We start from the raw sequence: 22,317 nt of genomic DNA, 5'->3' as shown, positions 1-22,317 counted from the left end.
GCATAAAAACGCACATTTAGCAATAACTTGAGACCGCACTCTGAGGACTTAATCCAAACCACTTCCGTGGTGTTTTAATTCATGTAACGTTTCGGGGTCTCCCCCTTTATCAAACATGTTTGATAAAGGGGGAGACCCCGAAACGTTACATGAATTAAAACACCAAGGAAGTGGTTTAGATTAAGTCCTCAGAGTGCGGTCTCAAGTTATTGCTATATATATATATATATATTTTTTTTTTTTACTTGATACATATTATCCCTTTATACTGCCCTCAGTGAAACATTTTAACCACGGGGCTTAGTATAGACGGTGCACTCTGCCAGTACTGAGCGCTTCTGTTTTGGTTCTGTAGATTATAAGCTACACTTGCTCTTAGCATTACAGGTTTGTGTTATAATTTGAATCGTATGTGATATAAATTTGATTCCTATATTAAAGGGGTAATACTGTGTTGAATCCTTTTCTAGAAATTTTCTCACACATTGAGTACCTAACAGGACTCATGACTTATACATGAACAGTACACAATCAACCTTAGTTTTCATTACACTGGTGGTATTATTAACCCATATAGGGAGAACCATTCTACATCGGTTGCACTGAGCTAATTTATAATACAGAGAGGAGCATTAATTACTGTGGTTACTAACAGGCCAGCCTTATTTATATTATCCTCCTGATTATCACCATGTATACAATCTGAACCTCTAAGACGTTTTTAAATGTTTGTGTTGTTCCTATATTTTTTTTAAAATAATTTTGAAATAAAGGTTATATTTCTCCAACATAGGTGTGTCCGGTCCACGGCGTCATCCTTACTTGTGGGATATTCTCCTCCCCAACAGGAAATGGCAAAGAGCCCAGCAAAGCTGGCCATATAGTCCCTCCTAGGCTCCGCCTACCCCAGTCATTCTCTTTGCCGTTGCACAGGCAACATCTCCACGGAGATGGCTTAGAGTTTTTTGGTGTTTAAATGTAGTTTTTGTTCTTCAATCAAGAGTTTGTTATTTTAAAATAGTGCTGGTATGTACTATTTACTCTGAAACAGAAAAGAGATGAAGATTTCTGTTTGTAAGAGGAAAATGATTTTAGCAACCGTTACTAAAATCGATAGCTGTTTCTTCTGTTATGTGCGATCAGTCCACGGGTCATCATTACTTCTGGGATATAACTCCTCCCCAACAGGAAATGCAAGAGGATTCACCCAGCAGAGCTGATATAGCTCCTCCCCTCTACGTCAGTCCCAGTCATTCTCTTGCACCCAACGACTAGATAGGATGTGTGAGAGGACTATGGTGATTATACTTAGTTTTTATGACTTCAATCAAAAGTTTGTTATTTTACAATAGCACCGGAGCGTGTTATTACTTCTCTGGCAGAGTTTGAAGAAGAATCTACCAGAGTTTTTTACTATGATTTTAACCGGAGTAGTTAAGATCATATTGCTGTTCTCGGCCATCTGAGGGAGGTAAAGACTTCAGATCAGGGGACAGCGGGCAGATGAATCTGCATTGAGGTATGTAGCAGTTTTTATTTTCTGAATGGAATTGATGAAAAAATCCTGCTATACCGTTATAATGACATGTATGTATACACTTCAGTATTCTGGGAATGGTTTTTCACCGGAACTACTCTGTTAAAGGTCACTAATCCTTTTAATAAATATTGTCATGTTAAACGTTTTTGCTGGAATGTAGAATCGTTTACATTGCTGAGGTACTGAGTAAATAAATGTTTGGGCATTATTTTCCACTTGGCAGTTGTCTGCTTTAAATTGTGACAGTTTCGTTTCTCCTCACTGCTGTGTGTGAGGGGGAGGGGCCGTTTTTGGCGCTCTTTTGCTACGCATCAAAAAATTCCAGTCAGCTACTATTATATTTCCTGCATGATCCGGTTCACTGACAGATCTCAGGGGTCTTCAAACTTCTTTGAAGGGAGGTACATTCTCTCAGCAGAGCTGTGAGAATTTTTATTGACTGTGAATAAAAACGTTACTCTATAATTTTTTATGTCAAATTTAGTTATTTACTAATGGGAACAAACCTTTGCTAAAAGTTGTGTTATTTTAAACTTGATGCTATAACTGTTTCAGTTCATTATCTCAACTGTCATTTAATCGTTTAAGTACCTCTTTGAGGCACAGTACGTTTTTGTTAAAAAAGATTATAACCAGGTTGCAAGTTATTGCTAGTGTGTTAAACATGTCTGACTCAGAGAATGATATCTGTGTCATTTGTTCCAATGCCAAGGTGGAGCCCAATAGAAATTTATGTACTAACTGTATTGATGCTACTTTAAATAAAAGTCAATCTGTACAATGTGAACAAATTTCACCAAACTGCGAGGGGAGAGTTATGCCGACTAACTCGCCTCACGCGGCAGTACCTGCATCTCCCGCCCGGGAGGTGCGTGATATTATGGCGCCTAATACATCTGGGCGGCCATTACAGATAACATTACATGATATGGCTACTGTTATGACTGAAGTTTTGTCTAAATTACCAGAACTAAGAGGCAAGCGTGATCACTCTGGGGTGAGAACAGAGTGCGCTGACAATACTAGGGCCATGTCTGATACTGCGTCACAGCTTGCAGAGCATGAGGACGGAGAGCTTCATTCTGTGGGTGACGGTTCTGATCCAAACAGATTGGATTCAGATATTTCAAATTTTAAATTTAAATTGGAGAACCTCCGTGCATTACTAGGGGAGGTCTTAGCAGCTCTCAATGATTGTAACACCATTGCAATACCAGAGAAAATGTGTAGGTTGGATAAATACTTTGCGGTACCGGCGAGTACTGACGTGTTTCCTATACCTAAGAGATTAACTGAAATTGTTACTAAGGAGTGGGATAGACCCGGTGTGCCGTTCTCACCCCCTCCAATATTTAGAAAGATGTTTCCAATAGACGCCACTACTCGGGACTTATGGCAAACGGTCCCTAAGGTGGAGGGAGCAGTTTCTACTTTAGCTAAGCGTACCACTATCCCGGTGGAGGATAGCTGTGCTTTTTCAGATCCAATGGATAAAAAATTAGAGGGTTACCTTAAGAAAATGTTTGTTCAACAAGGTTTTATATTGCAACCCCTTGCATGTATCGCGCCGATTACGGCTGCGGCAGCATTTTGGATTGAGTCTCTGGAAGAGAACCTTAGTTCATCTACGCTAGACGACATTATGGACAGGCTTAGAGTCCTTAAACTAGCCAATTCATTCATTTCGGAGGCCGTAGTACATTTAACCAAACTTACGGCTAAGAACTCTGGATTCGCCATACAGGCACGTAGAGCACTGTGGCTAAAATCCTGGTCAGCTGATGTTACTTCTAAGTCTAAATTACTTAATATACCTTTCAAGGGGCAGTCTTTATTTGGGCCCGGGTTGAAAGAAATTATCGCTGACATTACAGGAGGTAAGGGCCACGCCCTACCTCAAGACAAAGCCAAAGCTAAGGCTAGACAGTCTAATTTTCGTCCCTTTCGGAATTTCAAACCTGGAGCAGCGTCAACCTCCACTGCACCAAAACAGGAAGGAGCTGTTGCTCGTTACAGGCAAGGCTGGAAACCTAACCAGTCCTGGAATAAGGGCAAACAGGCCAGGAAACCTGCTGCTGCCCCAAAGACAGCATGAACCGAGAGCCCCCGATCCGGGACCGGATCTAGTGGGGGGCAGACTTTCTCTCTTCGCTCAGGCCTGGGCAAGAGATGTTCAGGATCCCTGGGCGCTGGAGATCATATCTCAGGGATACCTTCTAGACTTCAAATTATCTCCCCCAAAAGGGAGATTTCATCTGTCAAGGTTGTCAACAAACCAGATAAAGAAAGAAGCGTTTCTACGCTGTGTACAAGATCTGTTATTAATGGGAGTGATCCATCCAGTTCCGCGGTCGGAACAAGGACAAGGGTTCTACTCAAACCTGTTTGTGGTTCCCAAAAAAGAGGGGACTTTCAGGCCAATCTTAGATTTAAAGATTCTAAACAAATTCCTAAGAGTTCCATCGTTCAAAATGGAAACTATTCGGACAATCTTACCTATGATCCAAAAGGGTCAGTACATGACCACAGTGGATTTAAAAGATGCTTACCTTCACATACCGATTCACAAAGATCATCAACGGTATCTACGGTTTGCCTTCCTAGACAGGCACTACCAGTTTGTAGCTCTTCCATTCGGATTGGCTACGGCCCCAAGAATCTTCACAAAGGTTCTGGGTGCCCTTCTGGCGGTACTAAGACCGCGAGGGATTTCGGTAGCTCCGTACCTAGACGACATTCTAATACAAGCTTCAAGCTTTCAAACTGCCAAGTCTCATACAGAGTTAGTTCTGGCATTTCTAAGGTCGCATGGATGGAAAGTGAACGAAAAGAAAAGTTCTCTTTTTCCTCTCACAAGAGTTCCATTCTTGGGGACTCTTATAGATTCTGTAGAAATGAAGATTTACCTGACAGAAGACAGGTTAACAAGGCTTCAGGATGCATGCCGTGTCCTTCATTCCATTCAACACCCGTCAGTAGCTCAATGCATGGAGGTGATCGGCTTAATGGTAGCGGCAATGGACATAGTACCTTTTGCACGCCTACACCTCAGACCGCTGCAATTGTGCATGCTAAGTCAGTGGAATGGGGATTACTCAGATTTGTCCCCTACCCTGAATCTGAATCAAGAGACCAGAAATTCTCTTCTATGGTGGCTTTATCGGCCACACCTGTCCAGGGGGATGCCATTCAGCAGGCCAGACTGGACAATCGTAACAACAGACGCCAGCCTGCTAGGTTGGGGCGCTGTCTGGAATTCTCTGAAGACTCAGGGATTATGGAATCAGGAGGAGAGTCTCCTTCCAATAAACATTCTGGAATTGAGGGCAGTTCTCAATGCCCTTCTAGCTTGGCCCCAATTAACAACTCAGGGGTTCATCAGGTTTCAGTCGGACAATATCACGACTGTAGCTTACATCAACCATCAGGGAGGGACAAGAAGCTCCCTAGCAATGATGGAAGTATCAAAGATAATTCGCTGGGCAGAGTCTCACTCTTGCCACCTGTCAGCAATCCACATCCCGGGAGTGGAGAACTGGGAGGCGGATTTCTTGAGTCGCCAGACTTTTCATCCGGGAGAGTGGGAACTTCATCCGGAGATTTTTGCCCAAATACTTCGACGTTGGGGCAAACCAGAGATAGATCTCATGGCGTCTCGCCAGAACGCCAAACTTCCTCACTACGGGTCCAGATCCAGGGATCCGGGAGCGGTTCTGATAGATGCTTTGACAGCACCTTGGAACTTCGGGATGGCTTATGTGTTTCCACCCTTCCCGCTGCTTCCTCGATTGATTGCGAAAATCAAACAAGAGAGAGCATCTGTGATTCTAATAGCGCCTGCATGGCCACGCAGGACTTGGTATGCAGATCTAGTGGACATGTCATCCTGTCCACCTTGGTCTCTACCTCTGAGACAGGACCTTCTGATACAGGGTCCATTCAAACATCAAAATCTAACTTCTCTGAAACTGACTGCTTGGAAATTGAACGCTTGATTTTATCAAAGCGTGGTTTTTCTGAGTCGGTTATTGATACCCTGATCCAGGCTAGGAAGCCTGTTACCAGAAAGATTTACCATAAAATATGGCGCAAATACCTATACTGGTGCGAATCCAAACGTTACTCCTGGAGTAAGGTTAGGATCCCTAGGATATTGTCTTTTCTACAAGAAGGTTTAGAAAAGGGTTTATCGGCTAGTTCATTAAAGGGACAGATTTCAGCTCTGTCCATCTTGTTACACAGGCGTCTGTCAGAAAATCCAGACGTCCAGGCCTTTTGTCAAGCTTTAGCTAGGATCAAGCCTGTGTTTAAAGCCGTTGCTCCGCCATGGAGTTTAAACTTAGTTCTTAACGTTTTACAAGGTGTTCCATTTGAACCCCTTCATTCCATTGATATAAAATTGTTATCTTGGAAAGTTCTGTTTTTAATGGCTATTTCCTCGGCTCGAAGAGTCTCTGAGTTATCAGCATTACATTGTGATTCTCCTTATCTGATTTTTCACTCAGATAAGGTAGTTCTGCGTACTAAACCTGGGTTCTTACCTAAGGTAGTTACTAACAGGAATATCAATCAAGAGATTGTTGTTCCATCCTTGTGTCCAAATCCTTCTTCAAAGAAGGAACGTCTTCTACACAATCTGGATGTAGTTCGTGCCCTCAAGTTCTACTTGCAGGCAACTAAAAATTTTCGCCAAACTTCTTCCCTGTTTGTCGTTTATTCTGGACAGAGGAGAGGTCAAAAAGCTTCTGCTACCTCTCTCTCTTTTTGGCTTCGTAGCATAATACGTTTAGCCTATGAGACTGCTGGACAGCAGCCTCCTGAAAGAATTACAGCTCACTCCACTAGAGCTGTGGCTTCCACTTGGGCCTTTAAGAATGAGGCCTCTGTTGAACAGATTTGCAAGGCTGCAACTTGGTCTTCGCTTCATACTTTTTCCAAATTTTACAAATTTGACACTTTTGCTTCTTCGGAGGCTATTTTTGGGAGAAAGGTTCTTCAGGCAGTGGTTCCTTCTGTATAATGAGCCTGCCTATCCCTCCCGTCATCCGTGTACTTTTGCTTTGGTATTGGTATCCCAGAAGTAATGATGACCCGTGGACTGATCGCACATAACAGAAGAAAACATAATTTATGCTTACCTGATAAATTCCTTTCTTCTGTTGTGCGATCAGTCCACGGCCCGCCCTGTTTTTTAAGGCAGGTAAATATCTTTTAAATTATACTCCAGTCACCACTTCACCCTTGGTTACTCCTTTCTCGTTGATTCTTGGTCGAATGACTGGGACTGACGTAGAGGGGAGGAGCTATATCAGCTCTGCTGGGTGAATCCTCTTGCATTTCCTGTTGGGGAGGAGTTATATCCCAGAAGTAATGATGACCCGTGGACTGATCGCACAACAGAAGAAAGGAATTTATCAGGTAAGCATAAATTATGTTTTCCACACAGGACTGTTGAGATGAAGTAACTTCAGTTGGGGGAAACAGTGGGCAGACTTTGCTGCTTGAGGTATGACACATTTCTAACAAGACTCGGTAATGCTGGAAGCTGTCATTTTCCCTATGGGAACCGGTAAGCCATTTTCTTAGTTTAAGTAAAAGAATAAAGGGCTTCATTAGGGCTTAAAAAACTGGTAGACATTTTTCTGGGCTAAAACGATTGCTTTACTAAGTATATTTGGCAGATTATTACTTTTAATAGTTGTTAAATCTTGGGGATTGTTTTAATAAAAACGGCAGGCACTGTATTGGACACCTTTTTCACTGGGGGCCTTTTCTAGTCATAGACAGAGCCTCATTTTCGCACCTCTAATGCGCAGTTGTTTTTGGAAAGCATGGCATGCAGATGCAGGTGTGAGGAGCTAAGAACCACTGAAAAAGCTTATAGAAGGCATCATTTGGTATCGTATTCCCCTCTGGGCTTGGTTGGGTCTCAGCAAAGCAGATACCTGGGACTGTATAGGGGTTAAATGTAAAAACGGCTCCGGTTCCGTTATTTTAAGGGTTAAAGCTTTCAAATTTGGTGTGCAATACTTTTAAGGCTTTAAGTTACTGTGGTGAAATTTTGGTGAATTTTGAACAATTCCTTCATACTTTTTCACATATTCAGTAATAAAGTGTGTTCAGTTTAAAATTTAAAGGGACAGTAACGGTTTTATTGTAAAACGTTTTTTGTGCTTTGTTGACAAGTTTAAGCCTATTTAACATGTCTGAACCATCAGATAACGATGTTCTATATGTATGAAAGCCAATGTGTCTCCTCATTTAAATATATGTGATATATTTGTGTCATAATGTCCAAACAAAGTAGGGATAATAATGCCATAGATATGATATTGCCCAAGATGATTCCTCTAATGAGGGGAGTAAGCATGGTACTGCATCATCCCCTTCTGTGTCTACACCAGTTTTGCCCACACAAGAGGCCCCTAGTACATCTAGTGCGCCAATACTTATTACCATACAACAATTAATGGCTGTAATGGATAATTCTATTGCATGCATTTTTTCCAAAATGCCTACTTATCAGAGAAAGCGTGATTGCTCTGTTTTAAACACTGAAGAGCAAGAGGACGCTGATGATATCTGTTCTGACATACCCTCACACCTATCTGAAGGGGCCAGGAGGGAGGTTTTGTCTGAGGGAGAAATTTCAGATTCAGGGAAAATTTCTCAACAAGCAGAACCTGATATTGTAACTTTTAAATTTAAATTACAACATCTCCACGCACTACTTAAGGAGGTATTATCTACTCTGGATGATTGTGACAATTTGGTCATTCCAGAGAAATTAGGTAAGATGGAGAAGTTCCTAGAGGTTCCGGTGCCCCCCGATGTTTTTCCTATACCCAAGCGGGTGGCGGACATAGTAAATAAGGAGTGGGAAAGGCCCGGCATACCTTTTGTCCTCCCCCTATATTTAAGAAATTATTTCCTATAGTCGACCCCAGAAAGGACTTATAGCATACAGTCCCCAAGGTCGAGGGGGCGGTTTCTACTCTAAACAAACGCACTTCTATTCCTATAGAAGATAGTTGTGCTTTCAAGATCCTATGGATTAAAGGTTAGAGGGTTTGCTTAAAAAGATGTTTGTTCAGCAAGGTTACCTTCTACAACCAATTTCATGCATTGTTCCTGTCACTACAGCTGCGTGTTTCTGGTTCGAAGAACTAGAAAAGTCGCTCAATAAAGAATCTTCGTACGAGGAGGTTTTGGACAGAGTTCAAGCTCTTAAATTGGCTAACTCTTTTATTTTAGATGCCGCTTTGCAATTAGCTAGATTAGCGGCGAATAATTCAGGGTTTGCTATCGTGGCGCGCAGAGCGCTTTTGCTTAACATCCCTTTCAAGGGTAAAACACTGTTTGGCCCTGACTTGAAAGAGATTATTTCAGACATCACTGGGGGAAAGGGCCACGCCCTTCCTCTGGATAGGTCTTTTAAGGCTAAAAATAAGCCAAATTTTCGTCCCTTTCGCAGAAACGGACCAGCCTCAAATTCTACACCCTCTAAGCAAGAGGGTAATACTTCTCAAACCAAGCCAGCCTGGAGGCCGATGCAAGGCTGGAACAAGGGTAAGCAGGCCAAGTCACCTGCCACTGCTACCAAAAGAGCATGAAGTGTTGGCCCCCGATCTGGGAAGCATCTGGTGGGGGGCAGACTTTCTCTCTTTGCTCAGGCTGGGGCAAGAGATGTTCAGGATCCTTGGGCGCTAGAAATAGTTTCTCAAGGTTATCTCCTGGAATTCAGGGAACTACCCCCAAGGGGAAGGTTCCACGGGTCTCAATTATCTTCGAACAGGCATTCTTACACTGTGTAGAAGACCTGTTAAGCATGGGAGTGATTCATCCTGTTCCATTAGGAGAACAAGGGATGGGTTTTTACTCCAAACTGTTCATAATTCCCAAAAAAGAGGGAACATTCAGACCTATTTTAGATCTCAAGATTCTAAACAAGTTTCTAAGGGTTTCATTGTTCAAAATGGAAACCATTCGAACGATCCTTCCTACCATCCAGGAAGGTCAATTCATGACCACGGTGGACTTAAAGGATGCGTACCTACGTATTCCTATCCACAAGGAACATTTTCGGTTCCTAAGGTTCGCCTTTCTGGACAAGCATTACCAGTTTGTGGCACTTCCATTCGGATTAGCCACTGCTCCAAGGATTTTCACAAGGGTACTAGGGTCCCTTCTAGCGGTGCTAAGACCAAGGGGCATTGCAGTAGTACCTTACTTGGACGACATCCTGATTCAAGTGTCGTCTCTGTCAAAAGCAAGGGCTCATACGGACATTGTCCTAGCCTTTCTCAGATCTCACAGGTGGAAAGTGAACATAGAAAAAAGTTCTCTGTCCCCATCAACAAGAGTTCCCTTCTTGGGAACAATAATAGTTTCCTTAGAAATTAAGGTTTTTCTGACAGAGGCCAGAAAATCAAAACTTCTAAGCTCTTGTCAGGTACTTCATTCTGTTCTTCTTCCTTCCATAGCGCAGTGCATGGAAGTAATAGGTTTGATGGTTGCGGCAATGGACATAGTTCCTTTTGCACGAATTCATCTAAGACCATTACACCTGTGCATGCTCAGACAGTGGAATGGGGATTATACAGGCTTGTCTCAGACGATACAAGTAGATCAAATAACCAGAGATTCACTCCGTTGGTGGCTGACCCTGGACAACCTGTCACAGGGAATGAGCTTCCGCAGACCAGAGTGGGTCATTGTCACGACCGACGCCAGTCTGGTGGGCTGGGGCGCGGTCTGGGAACCCCTGAAAGCTCAGGGTCTATGGTTTCGGGAAGACTCTCTTCTCCCGATAAATGTAATGGAACTGAGAGCGATATTCAATGCTCTCAAGGCTTGGCCTCGACTAGCAAAGGCCAAATTCATAAGGTTTCAATCAGACATCATGACGACTGTTACATATATCAACCATCAGGGGGTAACAAGGAGTTCCCTGGCGATGGAGGAGCATCCGGGGGAGTGGGAACTCCATCTGGAAATCTTTGCCCAAATAACTCAATTATGGGGCATTCCAGACATGGTTCTGATGGCCTCTCGTCAGAACTTCATGGTCCCTTGTTACGGGTCCAAATCCAGGGATCCCAAGGCGACTCTATTGGATACAATAGTAGCACCTTGGATCTTCAACCTAGCTTATGTATTCCCACCGTTTCCTCTCATTCCCAGGCTGGTAGCCAGGATCAATCTGGAGAGGGCTTCGGTGATCTTGATAGTTCCTGTGTGGCCACGCAGGACTTGGTATGCAGACCTGGTGAATGTGTCATCGGCTCCACCATGGAAGCTACCTTTGAGACAGGACCTTCTTATTCAGGGTCCATTCGAACATCCGAATCTGGTTTTCCTCCAACTGACTGCTTGGAGTTTGAACGCTTGATTTTATCAAAGCGTGGGTTTTCAGATTCTGTAATAGATACTCTTATTCAGGCTAGAAAGCCTGTAACTAGAAAAATTTACCATAATATATGGAAAAAATATATCTGTTGGTGTGAATCTAAAGGATTCCCATGGAACAAGATAAAAATTCCTAAGATTCTTTCCTTTCTACAAGAAGGTTTGGAGAAAGGATTTTCTGCGAGTTCTCTGAAGGGACAGATCTCTGCTTTATCTGTTTTACTTCACAAAAGGCTGGCAGCTGTGCCAGACGTTTAAGCGTTTGTTCAGGCTCTGGTTAGAATCAAGCCTGTTTACAGACCTTTGACTCTTCCCTGGAGTCTTAATCTAGTTCTTTCAGTTCTTCAAGGGGTTCCGTTTGAACCCTTACATTCCGTAGATATTAAGTTATTATCTTGGAAAGTTTTGTTTTAGGTTGCAATTTCTTCCGCTAGAAGAGTTTCTGAGTTATCTGCTCTGCAGTGTTCTCCGCCCTATCTGGTCCATGCAGATAAGGTGGTTTTACGTACTGAGCCTGGTTTTCTTCCGAAGGTTGTTTCCAACAAAAATATTAACCAGGAGATAGTTGTACCTTCTTTGTGTCCGAATCCAGTTTCATAGAAGGAACGTTTGTTACACAATTTGGACGTTGTCCGTGCTCTAAAATTCTATTTAGAGGCTACTGAAGATTTTAGACAAACATCTTCTTTGTTTGTTGTTTATTCTGGTTAAAGGAGAGGTAAAAAAGCAACTTCTACCTCTCTTTCCTTTTGGTTTAAAAGCATCATCCGATTGGCTTTTGAGACTGCCGGACGGCAGCCTCCTGAAAGTATCACAGCTCACTCCACTAGGGCTGTGGCTTCCACATGGGCCTTCAAGAATGAGGTTCCTGTTGACCAAATTTTTTAAATTATATACTTTTGCTTCTTCGGAGGCTATTTTTGGGAGAAAGGTTTTGCAAGCCTTGGTACCTTCCGTTTGGGTGACCTGATTTGCTCCCTCCCTTCATCCGTGTCCTAAAGCTTTGGTATTGGTTCCCACAAGTAAGGATGACGCCGTGGACCGGACACACCTATGTTGGGGAAAACAGAATTTATGCTTACCTGATAAATTACTTTCTCCAACGGTGTGTCCGGTCCACGGCCCGCCCTGGTTTTTTAATCAGGTCTGATGAATTATTTTCTCTAACTACAGTCACCACGTTACCATATGGTTTCTCCTATATATATTTCCTCCTGTCCGTCGGTCGAATGACTGGGGTAGGCGGAGCCTAGGAGGGACTATATGGCCAGCTTTGCTGGGCTCTTTGCCATTTCCTGTTGGGGAGGAGAATATCCCACAAGTAAGGATGACGCCGTGGACCGGACACACCGTTGGAGAAAGTAATTTATCAGGTAAGCATAAATTCTGTTTTTATTATACCCCACTTGTGACTCATACTGCTTTTGAGTCAGGACCTAGGGTGCTATATGTGCATACTTTTTGAGGGTTAACACGCATTTTTTTGTGTTTCCCCTCTTTTTGTACAGTTTATATATATTTTTATGCACTAGCACCATTTCCTCTGCAGACTTGGTAACTCTATGCTAATAGAGGGAAAGTCCGCGTAGTGCCATTGTTCTTTTGTTGTATCTTATCCTATTTCCTGTCATGTAGTGCTCTAGATGTGCATGCTAGCTATCTAGATATCTTTTCAACAAAGAACAACAAGAGTACAAAGTAAATTAGAAACTTTTTAAAATTGTATTCTCTATCTGAATCATGAGAGAAAAAGTTTGCACTTCATGTCCGTTTAAGTAATATGAGTGTCCATTTTTATTTATGTATTTTTTGCGGAGGGGGGGCAGGTTTGAAGGATGAAAATCTAATTCTGTTGATGTACCATATAAAATAACTGTATTTTATTTAATTACAGGGCATCAAGGCTCGGATCCTGGAAACAATAGTGATGCTTATACTACTTGCTCTCCTCATTTTTGGCATTGTATGGGTTGCTTCTGCGCTGATTGACAATAGTTCTGCAAGCATGGAATCTTTATATGGTAATCGCATATTTTTTATCTACCTATTTCTCTCTCTATTTTTATTTTTGCTGCTCACTTAAAGGGACATTAAACAGTAAATAAATGCTAGATAGAATGATGCATTCAAAGAAAAGATTAATCTGAGAATAACATGTAGATATTTTTTTTAAAAGTTTCATTAGTTGTTTAAATATTGAGAAAATAAATGTAACGTTTAGTGTCTATAGAACAATAGAAGCTGCCATGTTGTAACTTAGGTTACTTTCTCTGCTGTGGTGAATTAGAGACATTTATAAATAGGTCACTAGATATCCAACATCTCGCTCTACTAGATACATGGAGAATAAAACACCCAAGCCAACGCAGCTATACCTTCTACTCAAATCCCCACAAAAATTATTCCCGAATAGACTATATCTTCTCAGATCAGCTCATATACGACCTAATCAGGAACGCAGATATTGAGCCAACTTCTTGGTCAGACCATGCAATGGTCTCAATCAAATTGAATTGGATTGAGGCTCCCTTGTCACCATTCTCTTGGAGGATGGATGAATCCCTTCTTAAAAATCATGAAATCACCCAACAACTGTCTAAATCTATAGAAGAATATTTTAACTTTAATAACACTGGGGACATCTCCCCTCACACCCTATGGGAAGCCCATAAAACTGTACTTCGAGGGGTGTTTATCAAACTGAAAGCCTCACGTAATAAACAGTACAGGTTACAGCACGCAAGAATTTTACAAACTATAAGTACTCTGGAGAACCTACACCAGTTGGCCCCCCTAGATATCTCCCTGACTACCCAGCTGAAACAGGCCAGGAATGGGGTTTAACCAATTGTTATATGCAGAGGCCCAAACTAAGGCACTTTACCTTAAAAAACTGTACCTGGCTAAATAGAATAGGCCCTTCCTTGGCTAGGACTCTTAGGGAGCGTAAGCTTAGCACTTACATACATAACTTAACTGATGTGAAGGGAAACCATACGGTAGGTAGCTCTTTCATTGCGGACAAATTTAGGGATTTTTATAGTACACTGTACAATTTACCAGACCCGCCACTTGCATCTTCCCACACGGCAACTAAACAATATATCTCGGAGGCTAAGCTCCCCGGCGTTCCAGAGGAGATGGTTGAGGCGCTGAAGGAATTTATTTCACCTCAGGAGGTACTCGCAGCCATTAACTCCTTGCCTTCTCATAAGTGCCCCGGCCCTGACGGTTTTTCTAATCTGTATTATAAACAGTTTAAAACCTAGCTGACCCCATATCTTACATCAATGTTCCAAGGTATAGATAATAACTCATCATGGTCCAAAAGCTTTTTAGAAGCACACATTACGGTTCTACCTAAACCTGAAAAAGATCCTACCAGGGTAGAAAATTATAGGCCAATATCCCTACTTAATACCGACCTTAAACTGTATTCCAAAATCCTGGCAATGCGACTTAACAAAATACTTCACGTCGACCAAACAGGCTTCATTCCAGAAAGAGAAGCACGCGATAACACTATTAGAGTGATACAATTGATCGAACAGTCCAGTCGGTCGGACACTCTTAACAATCTTAATCTCAACAGATGCAGAAAAAGCGTTCGACCGGCTGGACTGGAACTTCCTACGACTCTGCCTCAAGGCTTTTGGCCTCAGGCCCAAGATGACCCAAAGGATATTTAGCCTTTATACCCATCCTTCAGCAAGGTTCTGATCGAATAGGGTGTCCCCTGTCCCTGCTGTTATTTGCGATCTCGATGGAAGTTCTGGCATCGCGCATTAGAAATAACCCTAAAATTACTGGCCCCCAATTAGGCCCTAATATGTATAAGCTTACACTCTACGCGGATGATGTGCTCACCCTGCTCACCTTTCCGTCCAAATCTTTGCCACACCTCTTGGGAGAATTTGAGAGTTTTGGCCTCCACTCTAATTTTTTAATTAACGCCCAAAAATCAGAAATCCTTAATATCAACATGCGGAGGGGAAATTTTGAAGCCCTTAGGGGTCTTTTTCCATATAAGTTGCTTCATGATAAACTTAAATATTTGGGCATTTATCTCTCCCCCTCTATTAACAAAATGTTTAAGTATAACTATCTCCCTATTCTTCATAGAATTAAAAAAGACTTTGATACTTGGCAAAATAAACCTCTCTCCTGGTGGGGCAGGATGCAGTCGGTTAAGATGACCACTCTTCCCCAAATATTGTAGGTTTTCCAGGTTGCTCCGATCCACCTTCCAATAACCTACTTAAACCAACTCCAGTCGCTAATTAACTCTTTTATATGGGGTAACATTAAACCTCGTATCAGTAAGAGGGTACTTATGAAGCCAATTGGTGGTGGGGGGCTGGGGTACGGTCGCTCTACCAATATTATAAAGCTGTGGTACTACAAAGGATATTGGAGTGGCATGAGAGTAGCCCCAATAAGTCATGGGCCTCTATCGACTCCCACCTACTAGAAACTCCCTTGATCGATCCACTATGCTGGATTAAGCATGCATGCAGACCCACCCTAGCTAAAACACCACGTTTATATGCCCATTATTTTCGCACATGGGACTCGATCCGGTCTAAGAATAAAAAGATTTCCTCACCCATCTCCCCTATGACACCTATCCCGATTAATGCGGAATTTAGCTGGGGAAATTATTCTAGCTGAACCCTGTCTTAAAAATATTGATTCCACTATCCCGTTTACTTGCTTGACACGGGAGGGGACACTAAAATCAAAGCTGCAGTTGGAGGAGGTCGCCGGTGGTGTTTTCTCCAGGTGGCTTAAACATACTCAGCTGGAACACTTAATTGGGACGTCACCTTATAAACGAGATCTGTTGAGAGACCTGACAAGCTTTGAGCACCTATGCCACAGAGGGGTAGTGCCTCGGGGATCGTTATCACTAGTAAAGAAAATATTAGATGATTCCCTTATCCTACCATCCCATTCCTATGAGTCGTATTGGCAGGCTGACCTAGGCATTTCCATCTCCAAAGAGCAGTGGCAGAATATATTTTATAACTCCTCTAAGTCATCCTCTTCCCCTAGGATTCTAAAACTAAATCACAAAATACTATTCCACTGGTACCCCTGATAGAATTAAGTGAATATACCCTAACGCTAGCGCATCCTGCTGGAGAGGGTGCGGGTCACCTGGCACAATGGCCCATATTTGGTGGCTCTGCCCAAAAGTGCTTCCTTATTGGGAAGGCATTACTAATCACCTAAAAATTGTTATGGGCGAACAATTCACTTTACCTCCTGCCACCGCCCTCTTCAACTTCAAGCCAGGTAAAATGTGCAAAATCAAATGGAAACTGCTGCAATACAGCCTTAATAGTGCACAACTAATTATTGCACGTAGGTGGAGGTCCCCCTTGGCCCCAACCTTGCAGGAATCGTTACACAATACATCTGAGCTCCTTGCTGTGGAGGAATTCTCACACTTTAGAAATGGTAGCATGCCACTATTTTACATTTTATTTACATTTTATTCTATTGGGAAACACTATACCACTCCCCACTAGTGACAGGTTTATAATAACAAAATAGTGGAAACTGAGTCCCAACCGGATCCTTTTCACCCCCCCTTTTTTTCCCCCTCTTATCCTCCCTCCTCTCCCTGGAATGGTTCAATGTCAGTATCCTTAGACATTGTGCAGATACAAATGCCTACAATCTATGGACTTTAGACTTCGCTCGGCAGAATGTAAGATGTGTATGTCTTTATGTTTAACCTAAGGTTTTGAGGGTTCATGTTACTTTACCTTTATCTTCTATAAACGGCCTCACATGAACGACTAGATAGGTATAATATGAGTTAGTAGGCCACCCTAAACTTTATGATATTAATACCCAAATCGTAGCCTCTAGACTATATCTTTAATTTCTGCCCTATATGTGATATCAGATTTTATTACTTGTTTTTGATGACTAGATAAATGTCCGTATATAGATGATACATGGCATATTGTATCACATCTAGTTTTAGTTTAAGTTTTGTTTAAAAAGTTGTAAAAATGAAAAAGGAAAAATCTCTTGGGCTTATTCATTGGGACAAAGATGTATGGTATTATTTTGTTATTCTTGTACTATCATTTGCATTATAACCATATGTAATGTCGTAATTTTTCTATAAAGCTCTTTATAAACAAACAAAAAAATAGGTCACTAGAGTGTGTAGCCAATGGGTGTGTGGAATATAACAGTGTTCTGCACTTCCATTTCTAACAGGAACTGAAAAGCTCACAATTTCAGAATGGAATTACAGGAAAAAGGGGAAAAATAAATAATGAAAGTTTATTTTAGATTTTTGATATATTTTATAATTTTATATTACCATCTCAAAGTGTTTAAGGCCCCTAAAAATAATATTTTGAAGCAGTTGCATTGTTGCCTTTTCCTTTCAGGTGATAGTTCTTTTTTGCTTTTAATCAATAGAAACATTTGCTGTTTGAAGTGTAATCACGTTTTATCGGTAGCTTAGTCACATTTTTGGGATAAGAAGCATCAGTTGCAGTTCCTTGTATTTTTCTTCATGAATATGTACTTTCTTTCATGCATCAGAAATTAAATAAATGTATCTTAAGTGAGTTCTGATATATATTAATAAAATCTATAGAAAGAAAATATTAACCGCAGTAATTCCTAAAGTGATGGTAAATCCTAGCATTTGTGAAATGCTTGCATTTACCAGTAAAACAAATAAAGAGGACTTTCAGTCATGAAGTATAAAATACTTCATACTGAAAGTGATTTTAAACACTAACGAATTAAAGGACAGTATTACATAATACTCTTTAAAAACAGGGGCACTTTAATTAATTAAAGTTTACAATGATGCTTATTTTTTAAAATACCTTTGTGTTATGGTAAACATAACGCCGATCCTCCGCCCGCATCTGCTGCTGCATTAGAAGATTTATGATGCCAAAGGGGGCAGACAATGATTGGACCAAGCCGGATGGAAGCCGGATTTGTCATCGAGCTGCTAAAGAAAGCAGCAGATGCGAACGGAGGATTGGCGTTATGTTTACTATAACTCAAAGGTAAGTATTTTAAAAAAATAAGCATCATTGTAAACTTTAATGAAATAAAGTGCCCCTGTTTTTAAGAGTATTATTTAATATTGGTCTTTAATTTGTTAAAGTATACAATCAATTGAAATTCCCTTAATTTATCTAAAGTGTTCGCTGCACTGAACTCCTCAAGCAGCCCACGACAGAACGCTTTTTTATGGTGAGGTGACGTTTCCACCTCTTAGCCAATAGCCTTGAGGGCCAACTGGCGCCATGCTGGATAGCTTGCACGCTATTGGCTAAGATCACCTCACACCAAAATAACGAGGAGCTCAGCATGGTGAACGCTTCAGACAAATAAAGGAACTTTCAGCATGAAGTATTTTATACTTCATGAGTGAAAGTCCCCTTTATTTGTACCACTGGTAAATCCTAGCGTTTCATAAACGCTAGGATTCACTATCACTTTAAAGATTTTGTAAATAAAACAAAAACTAAGGTTTTCTTGACATAACATTGAAGAATTTGATATGTTTTATGAAAATATTGTATTTCTTTATAGCAAATAATGATGTTGATTAACTGTAATGGCTTCTCAATTACAAACAACCATTCCGTCCCTTCAGCTAATATATTATTCCTTGATTTTTACAGTGATTTTTTTTTAACATTGATTTTTAAACAAACAATCTAAGGTAAACCTGTTTATTAAGGCCCCTGAAATTCTCTCCATAATGTGTAGTAACAACCTATCCACGGAAAAGCAAATAAAATATAATAATCCTGGTGCATCTTTAAGAACAAAGAAAAACATGGTACAGGATTTGCAGAATACTCATATTAATAAAGAAATAAATTGACACTTCAGTATGTAGAACCCTTCCTAATATGCATGTAAAGAGAACGTACAAATGTGGGTGTAAAATAAAGTGTAGTAAACATATCAGAAAGTTGGATGTTCTTATCTTGGCTCTTAATGTCCTCAGAATATCACATTTTGCAGCATTGTTCTACTTCCTCCACATTGGATAAAAACTAAAATTATTTTTACCTGATAATTTCCTTTCCTACTTGGCAGTGAGAGTCCACGATGACATTCTTAACCAATGGGAATACTATTCCTGTCCACCAGGAGGAGGAAAAGACTCGCCAAACAAGACTATAATATCCCTCCCACTTCCCCTACCCTCCAGTAGTACAGCCGAGGATAAGAAAAGTGAAGAGAGATACTAGGGGTACAAAAGTGTATTGACTGCTGCCACTACACTAAAAACAATAGGACGGGTCGTGGATTTTTATTTTATAAAAAAAATTAATTGAGAAAAAACTTTGCGCAACCTGGGAAGTGGATGGACCGAAATCAGGAACATCCAAAAGACCAGGGAGAACCCCTTAAAAATATCAGTTAGTAAAGCTCTGCTTCTTCACACTGGGTTTGGCCATCTTGGAGACAGTGTTAATTTTGATGGCAAATTTCGATTTAATCCTAGTCTTTTGACTAAAATGGGCTTAATCTCAAGTTGATTTTAGTCGACTAAAGGGGTTTAGTTAAAGTGTAATGCATTGGTAAAGCATCTAATCACCCTTTTATTATTTATGGTATTAAGGTTTAAACATGCAATACAGACACAGATTTAGCCGTTTTGATATATAACGTCTTTGTTACACTTACAATAAATAAAACCAAGTTTCATAAACAACAGAAGTGCAACTTTAAAATATAAAAAAAACTAACTGTAAACTGTATTCGCTTTAACGCCATTGCACATATTACCCAATATAAAAACTTTAAAATTTCTCTGTTAATCATTAAAACAACTATCGAGTAACTCTACACAACAAAAAGTTTCTGCAGCTTGCACAGGCACAGCATGACAACCCATACTTGGGTGGGTTATGCTTATTTCTATAGGAAGAATCAATTGATCACAGATTATTATTTCAACAGTTCTAATTCTCAAATACAATGCCATTAGTGTGTGGAACCGACTCCTAAGCTTTACATTCCTGCTTTTTAAATAAAGATAGCAAGAGAATGAAAAAAATTGATAATAGGAGTAAATTAGAAAGTTGCTTAAAAGTGCATGCTCTATCTGAATCATTAAAGAAAAAAAATTGGGTTTAGTATCCCTTTAACCCTTTTAACCCCTTAACGTCCTCGGTGTGGCAAGCAGCTGGAAGCGATCCTGCTCGCTTCCAGCTGCTTTCCGGTTATTGCAGTGATGCCTCGATATGGAGGCATCCTGCAAAAAACTTTGGTAGCCATCCGATGCAGAGAGAGCCACTCTGTGGCCCTCTCTGCACCGGAGATCGGTGGCTTTCCTCGTTGGTGGGTGGGAGCCTTTGTGGGAGGCGGGTGGCGGCCATCGATGGCCCTGGTCATGTGGAGGGGGGCGGGATCGTGGGCGGGGATGTCCGTAGGCGTGCGCAAGTGCACGAGGAGGCGGGCGCGTGCACGGGGAGGGAGCGGGTGGGAACCGCTACACTACAGAAAAAATGTGTCCCAAAATGAAATAAAAGTGGGGCAAAAAATGTTAAAAAAACAATCAGTTAGGTGGTAGGGGTACCCAAGATGGCAGAGGGGGAGGGTTAGAGGGGGGGAGGGTTAGGGAGGTTGGGGGCTAAGGGGGATACTACACAGCAGCATATGTAAATATGCTTAATTTTTTTTTTTTTTTTAAAAAAAACCTTTTATTTTAGTATTGGCAGACTTTCTGCCAGTACTTAAGATGGCGGGGACAGTTGTGGGGAGGGAAGGGAGCTGTTTGGGAGGGATCAGGGGGTGGGATGTGTCAGGTGGGAGGCTGATCTCTACACTAAAGCTAAAATTAACCCTGCAAGCGCCCTACAAACTACCTAATTAACCCCTTCACTGCTAGCCATAATACACGTGTGATGCGCAGCAGCATTTAGCGACTTTCTAATTACCAAAAAGCAATGCCAAAGTCATATATGTCTGCTATTTCTGAACAAAGGGGATCCCAGAGAAGCATTTACAACCATTTGTGCCATATTTGCACAAGCTGTTTGTAAATAATTTCAGTGAGAAACCTAAACCTCAACCTCAATTTTTTTTTATTTGATCGCATTTGGCGGTGAAATGGTGGCATGAAATATACCAAAATGGGCCGAGATCAATACTTTTTGGGATGTCTTCTAAAAAAAAATATATACGTCAATGGATATTCAGGGATTCCTGAAAGATATAAGTGTTCCAATGTAACTAGCGCTAATTTTGAAAAAAAGTGGTTTGGAAATAGCAAAGTGCTACTTGTATTTATTGCCCTATAACTTGCAAAAAAAATCAAATAACATGTAAACATTGGGTATTTCTAAACTCAGGACAAAATTTAGAAACTATTTAGCATGTTTTTTTTGGTGGTTGTAGATGTGTAACAGATTTTGGGGGTCAAAGTTAAAAAAGTGTGTTTTTTTCCATTTTTTTCTCATATTTTATAATTTTTTTTATAGTAAATTATAAGATATGATGAAAATAATGGTATCTCTAGAAAGTCCATTTAATGGCGAGAAAAACGGTATATAATATGTGTGGGTACAGTAAATGAGTAAGAGGAAAATTACAGCTAAACACAAACACTGCAAAAATGTAAAAATAGCCCTGGTCCCAAACGGTCAGAAAATGGAAAAGTGCTGTGGTCTTTAACCATTAAATGGACTTTCTAAAGATACCATTATTTTCATCATATTTTATAATTTACTATAAAATGTTTTATAAAATATGATGAAACAATGAAAAAAAAAAAAAACACTTTTTCTAACTTTGACCCCCAAGATCTGTTACACATCTACAACCACCAAAACACAACCATACTAAATAGTTTCTAAATTTTGTCCTGAGTTAGAAATACCCAATGTTTACATGTTCTTTGCTTTTTTTTTGCAAGTTATAGGGCAATGAATACAAGTAGCACTTTGCTATTTCAAAACCATTTTGTTTCAAAATTAGAAATAGTTACAATGGAACCCTGATATCTGTCAGGAATTCCTGAATATCCCTTGACATGTGTGTGTGTGTGTGTGTGTATATATATATATATATATATATATATATATATGTATATATGTGTGTATATATATATATATGTGTGTGTGTATGTGTATATATATATATATATAGTAGACAACCCAAAGTATTGATCTAGGCCCATTTTGGTATATTTCATGCCACCATTTCACTGCCAAATGCAATCACATAGAAAAAAAAAAGGTAAAGTTTTTCACAATTTTAGGTTTCTCACTGAAATTATTTACAAACAGCTCGTGCAATTTCGGCACAAATGGTTGTAAACGCTTCTCTGGGATCCCCTTTGTTCAGAAATAGCA

General features: G+C 40.7%; 1 protein-coding gene across 3 annotated transcripts in view; it reads left to right on the top strand.

Annotated features, from left to right (window-relative positions):
- The window catches only part of LMBR1 (limb development membrane protein 1), a 777,013-nt gene that overhangs the window by 443,684 nt on the left and 311,012 nt on the right, over positions 1-22,317 (top strand). For all 3 annotated transcript variants that reach the window (XM_053713821.1, XM_053713820.1, XM_053713822.1), the window contains exon 6: positions 12,843-12,969. In XM_053713821.1, coding sequence (XP_053569796.1) covers positions 12,843-12,969 — 127 coding nt within the window. The remainder of the gene's footprint in view (positions 1-12,842; positions 12,970-22,317) is intronic.

The sequence above is a fragment of the Bombina bombina genome, chromosome 5 (genome assembly GCF_027579735.1).
Source record: "Bombina bombina isolate aBomBom1 chromosome 5, aBomBom1.pri, whole genome shotgun sequence".
Classification (NCBI taxonomy): Eukaryota; Metazoa; Chordata; class Amphibia; order Anura; family Bombinatoridae; genus Bombina; species Bombina bombina.
This window is presented reverse-complemented; position numbering and strand designations above follow the sequence as displayed.